The 17,916-nt window shown below is 30.7% G+C and overlaps 2 protein-coding genes across 2 annotated transcripts in view; both read right to left on the bottom strand.

Moving 5' to 3' along the window:
• Nucleotides 1-13,593, bottom strand: part of LOC129219864 (zinc finger protein 813-like) — a 31,196-nt gene extending 17,603 nt beyond the window's left edge. Inside the window, exons 1-2 of the mRNA XM_054854176.1 lie at nucleotides 13,542-13,593; nucleotides 6,731-7,059 (exon numbers count right to left, since the gene is read on the bottom strand). Coding sequence (XP_054710151.1) covers nucleotides 6,731-7,059; nucleotides 13,542-13,593 — 381 coding nt within the window. The remainder of the gene's footprint in view (nucleotides 1-6,730; nucleotides 7,060-13,541) is intronic.
• Nucleotides 13,594-13,859: 266 nt separating this feature from the next.
• LOC129219861 (zinc finger protein 530-like) overlaps nucleotides 13,860-17,916 on the bottom strand; it is a 29,682-nt gene continuing 25,625 nt past the window's right edge. Inside the window, exon 5 of the mRNA XM_054854173.1 lies at nucleotides 13,860-14,249. Within this exon, the coding sequence (XP_054710148.1) occupies nucleotides 13,860-14,249 (390 nt within the window). The remainder of the gene's footprint in view (nucleotides 14,250-17,916) is intronic.

Below are 17,916 nucleotides of genomic sequence, written 5' to 3'. Positions count from 1 at the left end.
AATAATTACCAATCCCATTGATGAAATTTTTGGGTAAATTGAGAAATGATGAGAAAAAACTGCTCTAGTTTGGAGCAATTATTGAAATTTTTAATATTTTTTCCAGACTCAATCTTGGAAGAGGTTTTTGAGAACAATTTTAGCCAAAACATTTCTAAAAGCAGATGAAAATTAAATTTAAGAGGGATATCAGATAACCATCTAAAAAAGCAGGAAGCTCCTGCTAAAAACAGTAGATTTGGCAAGTATGCAACTCATTAAACATGTTACGAATTTTGGCAAAGTTGAAGTGTTAAATCCACCATACTCACCAGATTCAGCAGCCTCTGACTTTTTTTGTACTCAAAACTTACAATAAAAACGAAAAGGAGTTATTTTGATGACATTGTACCTAAGTGAATAGCTTCAATGTAAGTTCTAAAGAAAATCAGGCCATAACTGAATATGAAACAAATATTACCTGAAAATCTTGTGATTGTTTCCAATACATAAAAAATAAAAATATGACTGACGAACCGATATGATTTTTTAAAAACATTTTCAGGGACCGATAAAAAAAACTTATCGGGAGTTAGGAACTTTACTAAAAGTCTTGATACATTTAGTAAATATACTAATAATACAGACTACAGACATCAATTAGTAAATACCCGCAGCAAAACTTTTCCACTCAATATTTTTTCCCCTATGCATTAATATTTCATAGATATATTTAGCTGTTTTAAGTTCAAATTAACTTTGATTAATTTTTAAAAAATAATTTCAGTAAATCCCCAATTTGTAATATTTGACTAGGAGACAATTATAAAACCTCTTTTTAATACACCTTATGCAAAACAACCATAATATAAATGCCTAAGTATGTATATATATATTCACAAAAGGTATGAGTTTTTGGCAAAATTTATGCATTAAGTCCAACCAAATTCACTTGATTTAGCAGTCTGTGACTTTCCTTTGTTCTCAGTACTTGAAATAAAAATGAAAAGAGTTTGAAGACATTATGAATAGCTTATGAAGTGAATAGCTTAAATGTAAGCTTTGAGCAAAAGCAGGAATTTAATTCATTATTAAGCCTCTTTAACAAGTATGTTGAAGCCAGAAAAGCTTACTTTCAATAAAAATCATTAAAAAAAGATTACCAGTTAAAAACTTAGTCTCACAAACACAATCTTAAAGAATTTTAGAACACTGACTGCAATTATTTAACACTGTTAGTTTTTTCTCCCCCTCCCCTTTTCAAAGCAAAATAGTCAAGATAATTTTGTAGTCAGATATACTAAATTAATTTAGAAATTATAAAACTTTTTTTTTCTCTCATAAAAACTTAATACTTATATTTTAAAAATTAGTACATTCAAGAGTGTAAAAACACTTTGATATAAAATACTGATGCTTATCTTGCACTTACAACAAACATATTGAGGGATATGCTATTTTCCTTCAATACAAATGTATAGAAAGAGAATAAAAATAAATAAATAAAATAAATGCAAAGTTTAATTGTAGATACTTCTTAAAATAATACGTTTAAATGTAAGTTATTGGGTTGTTCGGAAAGTAATTTCGTTTTTTCCCGTCAGAGGACTTAAATACGTTATTTCGAAACCAACTTCACACTTAAGCCGCATAACCATTATATGTCTTGAGAGCTGATATTGCAAGGCTTGTGTGTGAAAAAGTTCTATTAGTTCTATGCAGTAGTTTTTGGTTGGTGCCCTTTTAAATATGGAGAGCAATAAGCAGCATTTTCGTCATATTTTACTTTTTTATTTCAGAAAAGGTAAAAATGCTGTCCAAGCGAGAAAAAATTGACGGATGTGTATGGAGAAGGCGTGTTAACAGTACGCCAGTGCCAGAACTGGTTTGCAAAATTTCGATCCGGCAATTTTGATGTCGAAGATGCACCACGGTCTGGAAGGCCGGTCGAAGCTGACAAAGATGCGATAAAGGCATTAGTTGATGCAAATCGGCGAATAACCACACGAGAGATCGGTGAGAGATTAAATTTGTCGAATTCGACTGTTTATGGCCATTTGAAAGGCATGGGCTTAACCTCGAAGCTCGATGTGTGGGTGCCCCATGTCCTTACGGAGCCTCACACAAGTTTGGTCACTCGCCAAAAACTTTTACAGCTTGAATGGGACGTACTGCAACATCCACCATATTCTCCAGATCTGGCGCCTTCCGACTACTATTTGTTCCGGTCCCTGCAAAATTTTTTGGATGGCAAAACCTTTACCTCAAATGAAGATGTCAAAAACCACCTGAACCAGTTTTTTGCCAGCAAGGACCAAAATTTTTATGAGAGGGGAATTATGTTACTGCCAGAAAGATGGCAAAAGGTGTTGGACCAGAATGACCAATATATAATTTAATAAAATATTTATTCATTATACGAAAACTGTCTTTCATGTACCCCAAAAAAAACGAAATGACTTTCCGAACAACCCAATAATATTTTTTTTAAGTTAGAGTATCTACCAGCTTGTTTTTTTTTTTTTTTTTTTTTTTTTCAAAGAGAGAAAGTTTTTCCAATGGGACAATTCCCAGTGCCACATGCTGTAATGTAACTAGGGAGCAATGGTTTTTAGATCATGTAATTTGAATGCATTTTGAAATTATAACATCAAATACTTATTCAAAAATGACGGCTAACTTTATTCACATTTAAATTTCAAAATACATAAAACACATAACAGTTGAATTTTCAATACTCATTAGTTTATAACATTCTTAATAGTTAATACATTTTAAAACAGTTAAATTTTCAACAATTATAAATTGAATCAGTTACAACAAAATACAATACAAACACAAATTAAGTATTAGACTGTTGTGAATCCTTCACATAGGAACGTAGTTGAAATCATTATGAGTACCACAAATTAGGATTTACTCAACAGTTTCCATCACAAAATAAAACAAGATACATAAAATCTAACTACAAGTAAAACTAAAACACAGAAATAAAAAATCAAAGACAAGAGATAAAGCAAAATTTGCCCCCCCCCCCCCCCCTCAAAGCAAACTGATCCAAAACAAAACTATAAATTTAATGTAAAAACGAAGTAATTTTTGGAACTGCTCAGTCCTATTAAAGAAGCAATGTTTCTTAATTTCAAGAATAGCTTTGGACTTCAAATGCTTATAACAATAACACATGGTTTGCCACAGAACTTTAGCTCATGAATATCAGCCAGTTTAATTAATTTAAATAATCAGATCAAATCCTCTCTGACTCTTATTTGCTCAAGGCAAAATCCATGAAGCTTTTAAAGCCAGGAATCATAATTGAAATCTGAAAGGTGAAATGTCACACAAAACAAATGTCATAGCCCTAGTTTTTCTTCACAAAATTTTAATCTACTTTACATTTTTAAAGATACAGAGACTAAAAATGGACAGCATAATTCAAATGAAGTCTTATCAAACTTCTGTAGAAATATGCAAAATAGAATAATTGATGAAATTGAACACTCTTTTGGCTTTGTTATTTGCTATGCTGTACTGCTGACTAGATGTGAAGTTGACTAATTGAAATATCCAGATCAAGAACTTTTTCTTCCTTGCTAAGGATGAATGCAGGTAAAAACTTCCATAACCTAAATGAAGCACTTGACATTTTACAACATTGAGTTCATAACACCCCACTTAGAAATCTGATCTAAACTCTCTTAATTATGTGTAACTCATACAGCTTTATACCCATGTTATACCACTAACTCACAACAGCTTATATCCCATCCCTTTTAGTAAAGTTCTCTTTATTACCTCTAAAGGTTCTTTGGTCTCTCAAAGTTCGGAGCATGTAGGTCTGTCACCTGAGCACGTTATGTGCTAATATAATTCATTTCAGTTGCTAAATCAGTATTTCCTTCACTCTTGCTGGCATACTTGCCAACCTTTGAAGGAAAAAAAACAGGAGATTTTACTAGAGGTATATAGGTGATTCACCATCCACATATCCTTGCTACAGAATTATAAAATTATGCTTTTAAATAACATAAATAGTAAATTTAAACTGAAATGGGGATTTTTTGCAGATGTAAGCAAATTGGTAGCAGTAAGAAAAATATACTGCAAAGGAAAAACTAAATAACAAGGAGTGAATTTGCTTAAAGTTTCATACATTCTCCAGTCTCTACCAGAAAAGTAGCTACAAAATTTATTTACAAAAATCCAAAAAAAAAAGGAAATCAATATATAATGAAAATACAATATAAAATAAGTAGGTATAGGGCAGCACACACACACACATGTTAAAATAACTTCAAACATTAAAAATAATTAAAATAATTTCAAAATGCAAAAAGATTGAAATCTGCTGCAATTTTCGGCAAAGCACGTGCTTCGTTGAACATGCAATGTGAAAAGCTTATAAAAAATTAATTTTTATTAAATGAGTTATTAATTTTAAAAATTCCTATTCCCTGACATTGGTAGACTAGAAAACAGCACCATCTATTGAGAAGAAAGTGAAACTTTTTGATGATTGACTGAAAAAACTGCAAAAACGGGAGAAAATCGTAAAAAACGGGAAATCGGGAGACGGAAGCAAAAAACGGGAGTCTCCCGTTAAAAACAGTAGAGTTGGCAAGTATGGCTGAAAATCTGATACAAGACAAAGTAGATCCACTAACTGCTATTGCTACTTTTGATTTCTTTGTTTAAGCAAAGAACTCACAAAGCTAAAATCAAAATTCCATTGGCACATAAGCTCTATCACAATAAAATGATATAAATACACAACATTTCAAATAATGATAATAATAATAATAATTTATGGCAGTGTTGAATTAATTTATTCTTGTATTCCATCTTCTGAAATTCAATCAAGTTACTTCGTAGCACAAGCAAATTCGTAAGGTTATTTCGAATTCTACTTACCTTACTGAAATAGCTGAAACAGTTGGAAACCCAGGTACTGATCATAAGGGTCATGATGCTCCCCAAATTGAAAAAGATCACCTTAAGCTGCATTTTTGAGACTTACATTTCGAAAAATTGGCCTCATGCCCCTATTATGATGTTTTGATTTAAAAAAATCTATATAAATAAAACAAAGAATATATATGTGTTCCCTATACAAATACACAGTTTACGTCAGACCTTGACCAAATTTGGCAGGGATGTACTTGGGCACCAGAGAAGGAACGTAGGGGGATTTTCAAATGCCAAAAAACGATTAGAATTTTAATTTTAGGACCCAAAAATGCTTTAAATGGCTCTTTCTACTCGAAATAGTTATCTAATCAGTTCAATTTTGACGCCATTAGAAAGCCTACGAAAAATACCCATAAAGTTCATTCACTTCCTTCGAATTTCAAAAAAAAAAAAGGCTGTAAAATCACCGGGAAAATATTAAACAGCACTTTTAACCCTAATGGAACTCTATTTTCATACCGGAAAACTATCGTTTGTGCGATCTCATTTAAAATTAGTGTTCAGAAGATTGCCACTTTTTTTTTCCCTGGTTGTCACTAAATATTTTTTTTTTGTTTTGGGGGAAAATGTTCCTATTTTGATTATTATTTGGCAATTAATCTTCTTCTTTTTTTTAAGGATTTTATTTGTATTTATAAAGGGTTGCGTTTAATTTATTCGGGAATTTTTGATTTGCCATTTTTTTCTTTAAGAATGATTATTTGGACGGGATTTTTTTTTTTTTTTTGTTTCTAATTGAAGCCTGATTGTTAAACACACATCACTTGACATAACTTTTATTTTCGAGCTAGACCGTGCAAAGCCGGGCAATGCAGTTAGTCAGTAAATAAAGTAATAAATGAAGGAAATAAATACATAATGGAAAATATACAAATGAAAAATTTAAAAATAAATTAAAGTAAGAAAAAAAAAGAGAATTAAATAGTGAATGAATGGAAAAATAAATGAATGAATATGTAATCATTTAAATAATTAAATAACTTTGCCTTGAATGCATTTGATTGATTATACAAACAGTTAAAAATGAAAATAAGTTTAAATAAATAAGTACTGCACCAAACATAGGAGGTCTCAGTTAATATTTAAAATGTTAATAACAAGAACTTTATCATTTTATAGCTTTTTTTTTTTTTCGACTTCAAACAAAACATTACAACAAGCAAGGGTCTGGCCAGAAGAAATTTGGATCCATTTAAGGTCCCTTCATAGAACTCCGAATACAGTAGAACCCTTATTTAACCATTATCAAGGGTAATGAAGCCAATATGGACCAGTGAAATGTATCGGTAAATTGAGGAAATAGCTAAATTGGGTATCATTAAATCAAAGTTATACTGTAGTTAAAAAGGGTTAAAATTTCAACAAATTAGAACTTTCATTAAATCACTAAATAAAGCAGTATGGAAATCAAAAATCTGCTCTATATTGATACATTACTTTTGATTTTTCGATTTACATTTTGAAATTTCACAAAAAGATTTGATTTTTCACAAAATATAGGACCCTGTGAAAAATACTGGGCAGACGAGTTTTTGAAAACTGCTTGTATTATCACATGCTTTAATCTTAGGAGATAAATTTTAACTGACTGGAATAGACTACTCATGTTGCTACACAATTCAAATATTAACAGATAGGTGGCACTACAAACAGAGCAAACATTTCTCTTTGCTCTCTACATTTACCTTTATCTCTGAAAATCACAGATTGTAAAAAAATGTGAAATAATTCAAAACTGATATCCTAGGAAAAACAAGAAGTTTACCAGTTTCCAACTTCATACTTGATTGAAATCATTCACTAAAATTAAGTTATTCATATCATAAGCACTTTGACCATGGCTACTCGTAAGATGGGTCTGCAGATGATCTCTCCGAATGTATTTCTTTCCGCACAAAGCGCAGCTGAAGCGGCGTTCTCCAGTATGGCTGACAAAGTGACGCTTCAGATGATCTTTGCGCTTGAAAATTCGGAAACAGAACGAACATTCGTAGGGACGACCGCCATAATGAGTCACCATGTGTGAGCATAAATCATTTTTGGAATTCGTAGCATATGGGCACTCAGGACAATGGTGAAAGAAGGAGAAAACATTGGTGCTAAAATCATTTCCTATAATTAAAAAAAAAAAGATGAATAGAGCAATGAATTATTCACAAATACTTAATTAGCTTCGTTAATAAATAAATAAATAAAAGTATATCCATGTATATCATGTATATTGCTTATACAAATGAAATATTTTTCTAGTCTTTTACAATGAATCCTTTTTCTAAATTAACACAAAAATATTTTTCTATTTAATTTATGCTCGACCTTTGATCAAAAAGACTTAAATTGATAAAATAAATAACAATACTCAAAAAAATATTTTTACAACTTTTAAAAATAATTTTGAATAAATCATAATTAGCACTTAAAACAATAAAGTTGAAAGTCTTTTTTTTTACATAAAATTTTCATTTATGAAGGGTATATGATTAATTTTGTGAATGGACTGGACAAGACATCATTTTACTTATTCATTCATTCATTCATTTTGATGATTGATTTGATTTCTTGTTTCAAGCACACATTCATGCTGAATTTTTATTCTTTTAAATTTAATTAATTAATTAATTTTTTTACATTCTGCTCACTGGCAACAAAAGTAGTACTTGTCAAAAAAAAAAAAAGTATTAGAAAAAATCAAAGTTTTGCTCAACACTACTTTTAAGATTCATTATGAAATACTACAATATAAGCAAAAGCTTATTGAGGTTACTGGCTGTTATTGCACTTGTTTTTTATTAAAAAAAAATACTTGCCTATAAAGCTAAACTTTGAAAATTTCGTGTTAATTGGGAAACTTTAATAGGTAACTACTGATAATTTCATTTTTATGCCACTTTGTTTAATGTAAACAGATTTTGTCCCAGTACTGTACCCAGGTCCCTGTTACCCAGTACTGTGGAAAGAAAGAGTACTAAATATAGTTATTAAGTTTCTTCAAATTTTTGATATGTACCACTATTATGTTTTTAAAAAAAAGGAGAGCAGTACATGGAGCGTTGGTTAGAAATGCAATTCATTTTAACTTATATTTTGAAAAATTTTGTAAGCACAAGAAGAAAGCTCGTAAGCAAGCAACAAGCAAGTTTGATAAAGAAGCATTTTGTCAAAGTTGATTGTCATAAAAAAAGTAAAAATGAAATGCAAAAGTAAAAATTAATCTATCAACTTTTCATGCAGTATTACTTTTGATAATACATGCTGTAATACATTCATTCAGAGAGTAAAAATAAAACAATAAAACTTTATACTAAAAGTAAAATTAATTCTAAATATTTTATAAAAATCAAGTTCAAGTCTTATTCACCACTTCATCAATACTAAAATGAAGCCTATAAAAATATGACAGTAAAATGTAAAGATTAAAATAAACTAAAACTACTGTTAAACATTTCATAAAAATCAGGATCAAATAATATTAAAAACAGCTAACTAAAAAAAGGGGTATAAAATGTCAATGAATTTTCTATTATGAAATAGTTTTGAGAAAATGAACACAAACTAAATAATCAAAAACATCTTACAGAAAAAACCTTTTTTTATTCAGCTTTCAAGACAATAAAAAAGTCAGTTATTTCAAAAAAAAAAAAACAATCAGTCAATCATTACATGAGGCGCAGTGAAGAAGCAATAGGAAGAAGAAAGCAGTTAAAATATAACTATATTAACATCACAAAATAAATAGAGACATAGAAGATTAATAATGCAAACATAGCTAAGCATAGAAGATTAATAATAGTTTTGGCAGTTAGTTTTGGCAATATAGCAGTTCAGCATAGAAAAATCATCAGTACATATACTATATACTTTTTACGTAACTGAAGTACATGATGTAACAAAATTCTTTCTAGGGTTTTTGAAAATGTATAGAAAAAAAGGGGGGGGGGAGGCTATTATGAATGCAGAGACTATGAAATGAAATGAAAGAAAGGAGTGCTCAACCAAATGAAGCACTGTGACTTACTATACTAGCCCCCAAACCAGGAATGCCCCCCCTCCACCCTAAGAGCAAGGGCATACGCCCTCCAAATCAACAGCCCCCCAAAAGAAAAATATCCCTCAAAACATCCCCCCCCCCAAATTCAATGGCAGTCTGTGCCATGAACCCCCCCCCCCCCCAAGGTGGACACCTCTGCCCAAACAAAAGTCTTAAAACAGACTTGTAGCTGAAGCAAAATTCAGCAGACATTGATTGGGAATGTCATGAATCTCCCAGCAAATGACGACCTAGATATTCCAACCTATAGGCAGAAAACACTTCCCAATCACACAGGATGTGAGCAACAGTTTGCTCATGAAAGAGGCAACACCTGCAAGTTAGATCATTAACGACACCCATTACAGTGGGGAGCTCCGTTAAGGTGCAATGACCAGCAAGAAGACCAATGCAGCAACTATATTATTTGATGGAGAATCCTTACAAACTTTATGGTTTGCTTCACAATTGGCAAATTTTTGGTGATGTAGCACCCACTTTAAAATCAAATTCTAGAAAGACTCATCTCAACATGTCACTGCCAATGGAAGAGAACACAACTGTGATTTTTAGTCCTAATACTGTTAAATTATGTGGTATAGGGGTCATGAACACATAACATTTGCTGTAAGTCCATTGAAAAAAAGAACCACATTGGGATAAATCAACACAGTGCAGCAAACATAAAAAAAATAGGTTTGTTTTAATTCAACTATCTCATTGCACAAGTGAAATTTGTAATGATAATTCAGTGGGTAATAAAAACATTGCTGCTGTGTTGGTAGCATACCTATATAATTTTCTTTCAAACCCCAGGTGGAATAAATATTGTTACATTCTGTGTAAGAAAAGATGAATTAACATGGAAATTGCCTTAGAAATGGAAAGAATACAATATTCACAATAAAAATACAGACAACAAAAATTCAGACCCTTAACTTTTGATGAAAAAAAAAGCAATGAAATAAAAATATATGAATCATTTTGGCCTCACTCAATTCATGTATTTAAATATTTACTAAAAGTCTAAGCTTTAAATATATACTGCATTTATCAAAAAATGAAATTGGCTCCAAAATTATCTTACAAAACTTCACAGTTCTTCAATATAAGTAAGTTCTGCCAACATGTTACACACGTTTTAAAATAAATTTGCAATATTTTGGCACAAAAGCATTGAATAAGCTTGTTTGTGCATACACAGATAAGTTTATCTTTAACAACAGTAAAATTTTTACAAACAATTTTAAATAATTTTGGCACCATAAATAACATGTACAAGGTTATACTTATTAAATGCACAACATATTTATACCCTTTTAAAATTCAATTAAAAATAGGCATAGAAATAAGAAAATAATAAAATACTTATCCTTAAAATCACATGCAGAAATACTTGCGAAACAATATTCAAGAAATATTGCTGTTTAAATAAAGCACAATATTATACAGATTCACCAATTAAAATTATTAAAAACTTGTAACTCAAATATAATTTTATACGCAGAAAAAATTAATAAATAAATACAAAATGTGCTTACTGGGCAGAAGTCAAAAGAAAACAATTCAACTTTTAATGTAACGCATCTGAAATTAACATCTTCAAAATGAAACAAAATAGAACGATTATTTCTTCAACAAAACTTCATATTCCTGTTCCAGAAGAACAAAGACATGACTAAGTTTTTGAGTAGTTGTAATCTTAATGCTTAATAGTATCACAAAGGTTTTGTGATACCATTAAGCATTTCAACTCAATTATTCAAAAATATAAAGTCACTTCATTGTTCTGCTAGAATAGCGACATAATAATCCCATCAATCAGATGTGTTCTCAAAGCCTGATTTAAGAAACCCAAACATTTTGAGACAAATAATGAAAGCAATAGCAGTAAAATTCTAAAATCAACAGAAAACATAAGTTGTTCACTAAAAAAAAGTCCCAGGAATGTACATATACAGTATACTCCTGATTATCCGCGGAATACACTACTAAAAACTCAGGAAACTTTTATGGCAAAAATTACTATAAAATGGAGTAATTGCAGTTTAGAAAAACTTTACAATAAATTGTAGCGAGAAAAATAAACGATTGCAGCTCCAATTGATACACCATGTGACTTACAGTGTGAAGCAAATATCACCGTATTTTCCTTACTCGATGCGTCCCAACTGTTATGGTGGGCAGCAAAGCCGCCTACCAATTTAAAGGTCCCGAGATCGAACCAGCTCTTTGAAATTTGCATTTTTAAACTCTCATTTATTCTACCGTAAAATTTTACAGTAAAATAGGATTTTATGGTAAAAGGTACTGGCAACATGGGTGCCAGTAACGTTTACCGTAAAATTTCAGGGTTATTTTTAACAGTGTAGGGTGGAATGGTAACCACAGATAGCGAAAACCGCAGATAATCTGAATAATAGGTAAAAAACGATACTACTGTATACAACAGCCAAAAAATATGAATAAATATGAATAACACTCACACATACATTTAAATTATAGCTACGTCGCAACTATATAAAAAGTAAATATATAAAAAATATACATATGTAAATCTAAAAACGAAGAATAAGAGTCAAAAGTTCAAAAAACATTTATTGACCGTTAAAAAAATTCATAAAATATATTGTGAAAAGACCTGGGGATAATCCGACCGCCGATAATCAGGAGTTTACTGCAAATGGAAATTGGAACACTCATCATGAATTCTGATTGCAGCAGCTGATGAGGAGACATTTTTTGTTTACAAGTGGTTACTTTAAACACAATTATTATACATTAAATAAACAAATAAATAAAAGGCAATATAAATAAATAAAATAGAATTAAAAGTGATAATACGAAGTTAAATGATATGTAGAATCAATAACAAGACCATTAAATGGTAAAGTCCTCATTTAATAGTAAAGTTCTAACACAACAGGGAACATCAGTAAATCATTAACAGAAGTCTCAGGAATTGTACATATAAATACAAATATAGATATTATTCATTAACAAAAACCAAAGGAGTTGTACATAGAAATATGAAAATATTAACCATTAATTCTTAATGCAGCATTTCCAGCATTTTTTTGTTCACTAATATCATGTATCAGAAAAAATAAATAAATAAACAAATCATAACAATAAAAATGAATAGATGTGAAATAAGTAAATACATAAAATAGGACTAAAAAGAAAAGAGAAAGTGAAAAAACAGAGCGTCTGAATCGAAGGAACACAAGTCATATCACACATCTTTAGTTAAGAAACTTCTCCCATTAATTACATTTATTTAAGTTACATTCAGATACATTAAGATAATTATGTTTTAAAATGAAATTAAGTATGCACATAATATAGCATTAATGTACATATTTATATTTCTGGAGATGGATCACCTTCATTGTTTATCACTATATCAAGAAGTAATAAACAACAGGTTTTTTTTTTAAATATAAATCAGCAAGAATGGTGTCAGAAGCAATTTTAAGATTTTTTTTTTTTTTTTTTTGCCATACAGTGTTACATAATTTGTGTATTGGCAAATCATTTTGTGCCACTGCAGAAGTGGCCCAAATAATTTAAAAGCCTAAATTTTCTCTAAAAAGCTTTTCGTTTAAGCTTGAATACCAATTTTCAAAGACTATCAAGGGGCAAACCAAATGATGGACATTCATTTTCATAGATAACTACTTAATGCCGTTAGCCATACAACTCCTGTTGCTGTTATATAATTTGCATAGCTGCAAAATGGCTATACTTTAGCTTTGCAAACACAGCTATTGAAAGTTTCTAGTCCAATTAACAGTGTGAATGCTGAAAAATATTTCAGTCCCCCAGACATTGTCACACATGACAAGAGGCTAAGGCTAAATGAAAAGCGGGAAAAAAAAGTCTGATTTTATCCAAGGAATAGGGTGCTACAGAAACCTCGGAAAAGCGAATTTCGCGAATAACCCCCCAAAATGGATAAAAAAGACACAAGTGTATGCAATACCTTAAAAAACCAATGACTTTGCATACATTTCAACTGCAGCTAAAAATGATAATAGTGAATGTGAAAAATGTGTGTAAAAGCTAAACAAGGATTGCTAATTTTTGCAACCACATTACACACAAAAATGAGCAAATTGTGAAGATAGCTTACCAGCAATAGACCAAGCTAGGTTACACCAAAATTATATAAGGTAAGAGAGATTCTTTTTTTTTTGGAACAAAGGTGGTCTGGTCACTCATTTTGCACATAAGTAGTGTAGATCTAAAAATTAGGTTTCAACTTGTCTGAATTTGGGGACCTTGATACCAGTGGATTTAAGGGGTGAAAAAGAAATATAGGTATCTAAAAATACATTTTTAAATTGTTGAATTAAAATGGCAGCATTTATCTGCACTCAGATAACCGTCAGATTTTTTTGAAAGTGTGAAAGGCCCTGCATAAGCTGCCCACGGATTATCAAGAGTTTACTGTATTTCATGACTGATTTCTTAAAATGTAATGTGCCAGAGGATACATGCAGCATTTTTGGCCATTTTTTTCAGGCTGAAAATTTTTAATTTTCTTTCTTAAACATATACATACCTCTAATGATCATACAATAAGTACTTGGCTTTCCTTCCTGAATATCACTCATTCTCAGTGACCTCTTAATGTGCAAAATACAAAGTATTTCTACAAACTGTCTACAAAATTTTTTGGGACTAAACATCTCAGAATAACTTCTTATATGCAAAGAAGTTAAATGTAATAAAGATTAAACCTTAAGAATTAGAGCAAACTAAAAAGAAAAAAAATAATAATAATTTACAAAATATCGTTTTGCTAAAATGTATGTCCTCCCCCCCCCCAACCCTTTTCTTTTCTTTTCTTTTTTTTTGAAAGGAAAATACAAAATGTTCTTCAGTGAAGACCATGGGAATTGAGATGACTCTGCAGATAATCTTTACGAATAAAGCTTCGATCACACAGGTTACAGGAAAATGGACGCTCTCCACTATGGCTCAGCGAATGGCGTCTCAAATGATCTTTTCGTTTGAAACATCTTAAACAATACCAGCATTTGAAAGGACGATCCTCATAATGGGACTGCAAGTGAATAGAGTAATCTTGAAACCATGTAGTAGAGTAGGAGCATTCAGGACAAAAATGAGCTTTAAAACCATCACTATTGAGATTTTTTTCTGAAATTGGAGAACAAATCTCAGAACATAAATAAAGAAATGACAAAATTATAGTTTTGACAGTAATAATAATAATAGATTTGCTAAAATGAGAATAGGGGTACATTATCTAGGGTTTCCAATCCCGCGCCAAATCCAGTCCTGGGGGATCCCGCAAGATTGACTTTATTCTTCTAAAAATTAAATTTTTATGTCAAAAATTTATTGACATAATACAGTAGAAGACCATTATAACGCCGAGCTATATAACGCAATTCTCTATAAACCGCACAACTTTTCAAAAGTAAACAATAGGTTTTGAAGCTTAAAAAATTCCTCTGTTTTGCTTTGCAAAAATAAAAATTGTTAGGCAAATTAAATTTTGAAAGTTTTTCATCTTTCCATCTTAATTCAAAGCTTTTAAATTTAGAATTAGTAATCATAATAAACAGAAAATACCAGATGGCTCTTGGAAATGCAGATGTTATGCAAACCATGAAGCTAGCAGAAGTGCAGGATAATGCACTTTCTTTTGATTGTGAAACACATTTATTTGGGAATATTTAATTGTAGTATTTGTGCTTTAATATTCATTTCAGATGAAACTCATTCTGAAGTGCTAATATATAGATATATTCTGAATGTTAGTTTCAAAATTTGAAATGATCTATATAACGCAAAATCCTGTATAACGCAAAAGCTGTGGTCCCAAGGTGTGCGTTATAACGGTCTTCTACTGTACCTTATTTCTGCCTGGTGCTGCCTTCTATGTATTTTTTTGAAAGTAAAAGGTGTGTAGGTATTATCTAAGAAGGTTAGAAACACATAGAACTCCTACTTTTATAGCTAAGAGAGTAAAAATTTGACCCCGATAGAATCTCGGGCTTAGTTCCCTTCACCAAAAACGGCAACCTGAGTGACGCTCAGGCATAGACCGCAAAATGTTAATTGATGTGTTAACCAAGTTGCTTTACTTTGATGCAGTACTCTTTTGAAAATGGGTATTTCCTCTTTTTTGTTTAATTGATGCATTTGGGGCAACAGAATCGGCAAACAGATAGTTATTATACAAGTACTCTAGAAGAAAAGTATAAAATAAAATATTGAACCACATATGTCGATGAAACAAAACAATCTTAAAACTTTCAATCTGAAATAATTATACAATATCATAGAGCAGAAAGAAATAAAGCTAAAGAGTATTAGTTTATCACAAAATAAAACAACTCAATAAATAATAAAACTAAAAGTTTCTTTTAAATGTAAAATAATCTAAATAAATAAAACAAACCATTAAATTATATTAAAAGTTCCATTAAAATGTAAAATAATCTGCTAACTAAATTAAACAACAGCTCAATTAAAATGCAAAATGTTCCTCCACATAAATATATTAGCATAATAAAGAATAGTAAAATTTCATTAAAACTATAAAATTAAAGTATGAGAGCAAACATAATGAATAGAGACATAAACAATATTTTTCTGTTTTTCACCAGTGGCATTATTGACTTTTTAGATAGAAACATGAACAGTAGATTTTACTTTGAAAAATAAGGGGGGGGGGGGGGATTTTTACATTGAAAATATTTTAAATTTAAGCTCTCATTCAAAATTTTGACAGAATTTTGCTTACATTTTTCAATTAAGGTTTTCATGAAAAGAGAGAAAAAATATTTCTTCAAAAAAAGTTTATATAAAAAAAAATCAATTTCCAACACAGATGCAAAAAGATTGCATTTCTCATTGGAAGTCTGAAATCAGGACATAAAAGAATTTTTGAATGTAAAAAATAAGTCAAAGAATTGCATTTTGAATATGCATTTTGAGGGTTTTGTAGCAGTCTTTAAAAACAACTTTAGCTGTTTTTTCAAAAAAAAAAAAAAGGAGGGGGGGGGGAGAATGTCATAGGATAAAACTTAAAAGGGGTGGGGGTGGGAGATTTCTCTTGAAAAACAGTGAACTCGGTAGGTACATGAAAAGGAGAAAGTAGACAAGTCACTACATGCCAAAGTCCCCCTATTCAACACTTTTACCAGTAGATCTATTAAACAAAAATATGAGTGAAATAATAAGACGATGTATTTATGCATTCAAATTAATGATTCATAAAAAAAATATTGACATTTAAAACCCATAGAAATATAACATTAATGTCCCTATTATGATAAGTAAAAATGTATTGAAAGTTAAAAATAATTATTTTCTCAGTAACCAATAATAAAAGAAAAAGCACAGAGCAGCAATAAAATATTAACCAGAAAACTGATTACTTCTTAGAAAAGTAGATTTTATTCCGAATTTTGAATGAAATACCAGGGGTCAATAATTACAAAATACGATTTTTTTCAAACTCCTGAAAACTATTTAACTTTTACTTTAGTAATTCATATTTTGAAAACATATACTATAGCTTATTGTAAAAATCAAAATGTTTTCACTAACCTGTAAAGTCTTTGAAGATAATTAGGGGAGCACTTAATAAAGTCATGCACTAAACATGAAAATACATGCATAGACAGAAGTAAAAATATTCGCCAACTGTAAATCTTGCAATAGATTCAAAGAGATGGAAGTTAGTTTTCTTGTTATCAGCGCCATTTAAAACTTTTATTGACACTTCTTGTATCTGGGATGATAATTAAACAAAAATTGATGATGCATGCAAAATGTTTTATAAAACAAAATAGTGTAAATGGTTAGTTATGAGCACCCAAATAGTAATGGGTAGGTTTGTATTATATTGTCAATATCAAGTTTGCAATTGATATTGCAAACTTTGATAATATTTATCCGAAAATTTTAGTTGAATGTGCAGAGGAATTAGCAGATGTAATCGCAAACATTTTCAATGCTTCTTATAGTTCGGGGACAGTGCCAGAGGACTGGAAGCTGGCTAACATTACACCGCTCTTCAAGAAAGGGTCTAAAGGGAGTGCGGGAAATTATAGACCTGTGAGTCTAACTTCGGTGGTTTGCAAAATTTTTGAAACATTGATGAAAATTAAGATAGTAAATTTTCTAGAGACTAATAATCTATTGACTAGTTTTCAGTACGGTTTCAGGAAAGGTAAATCTTGTGCAACTAATTTATTACATTTCTATGACAAAGTTACCATGGCTTTGGACAATAAGAAGCCTGTAGATGTTGTTTACAATGATTTTCAAAAAGCTTTCGATAAGGTACCGCATGTTGATCTACTTAGCAAATTAGCTGATATAGGAATAGGAGAGAGAACTTTCATTTGGGTAAAAAATTGGCTGACTGGAAGGAAACAAAGAGTAGTTGTAAGGGGAAATTATTCTAATTGGAGTGAGGTCTTAAGCGGGGTTCCTCAAGGATCAGTGTTAGGGCCTGTTTTGTTCATTGTCTTTATGAACGATATTCACAAAAATATTTCTGGGAACATGAATTGTTTTGCTGATGATGTCAAAGTTATGGGGACTGTAGAAAATGAAGAACAAGCAAATCAGCTGCAAGAGGATCTAGATCATATTACGGAGTGGGCTGATAAATGGGGTATGGCTGTTAATGTTGGGAAATGTCAAGTGCTACATTTAGGGCATGGAAATAAGTGTACAAGTTATTATTTGCAAGGTTCAGTCATTAGTCAGGCAGACAAAGTTACTGATCTGGGGGTCCTAATAAGTCAGGATTTAAAGTTTAGCCAACAGTGCAGCATTGCTAGCAACAAAGCCAATAAGATGCTTGGGTTTATCAATAGATCTATTTCAAACAAATCTAAAGAAGTTCTTCTGCCCTTATATAGAAGTTTGGTAAGACCCCATTTGGAGTA

The sequence above is a fragment of the Uloborus diversus genome, chromosome 4 (assembly GCF_026930045.1).
Source record: "Uloborus diversus isolate 005 chromosome 4, Udiv.v.3.1, whole genome shotgun sequence".
In the NCBI taxonomy this organism is placed as follows: Eukaryota; Metazoa; Arthropoda; class Arachnida; order Araneae; family Uloboridae; genus Uloborus; species Uloborus diversus.
Note: the sequence above shows the minus strand (reverse complement) of the source record. Positions and strands in the feature narration are given on the sequence as shown.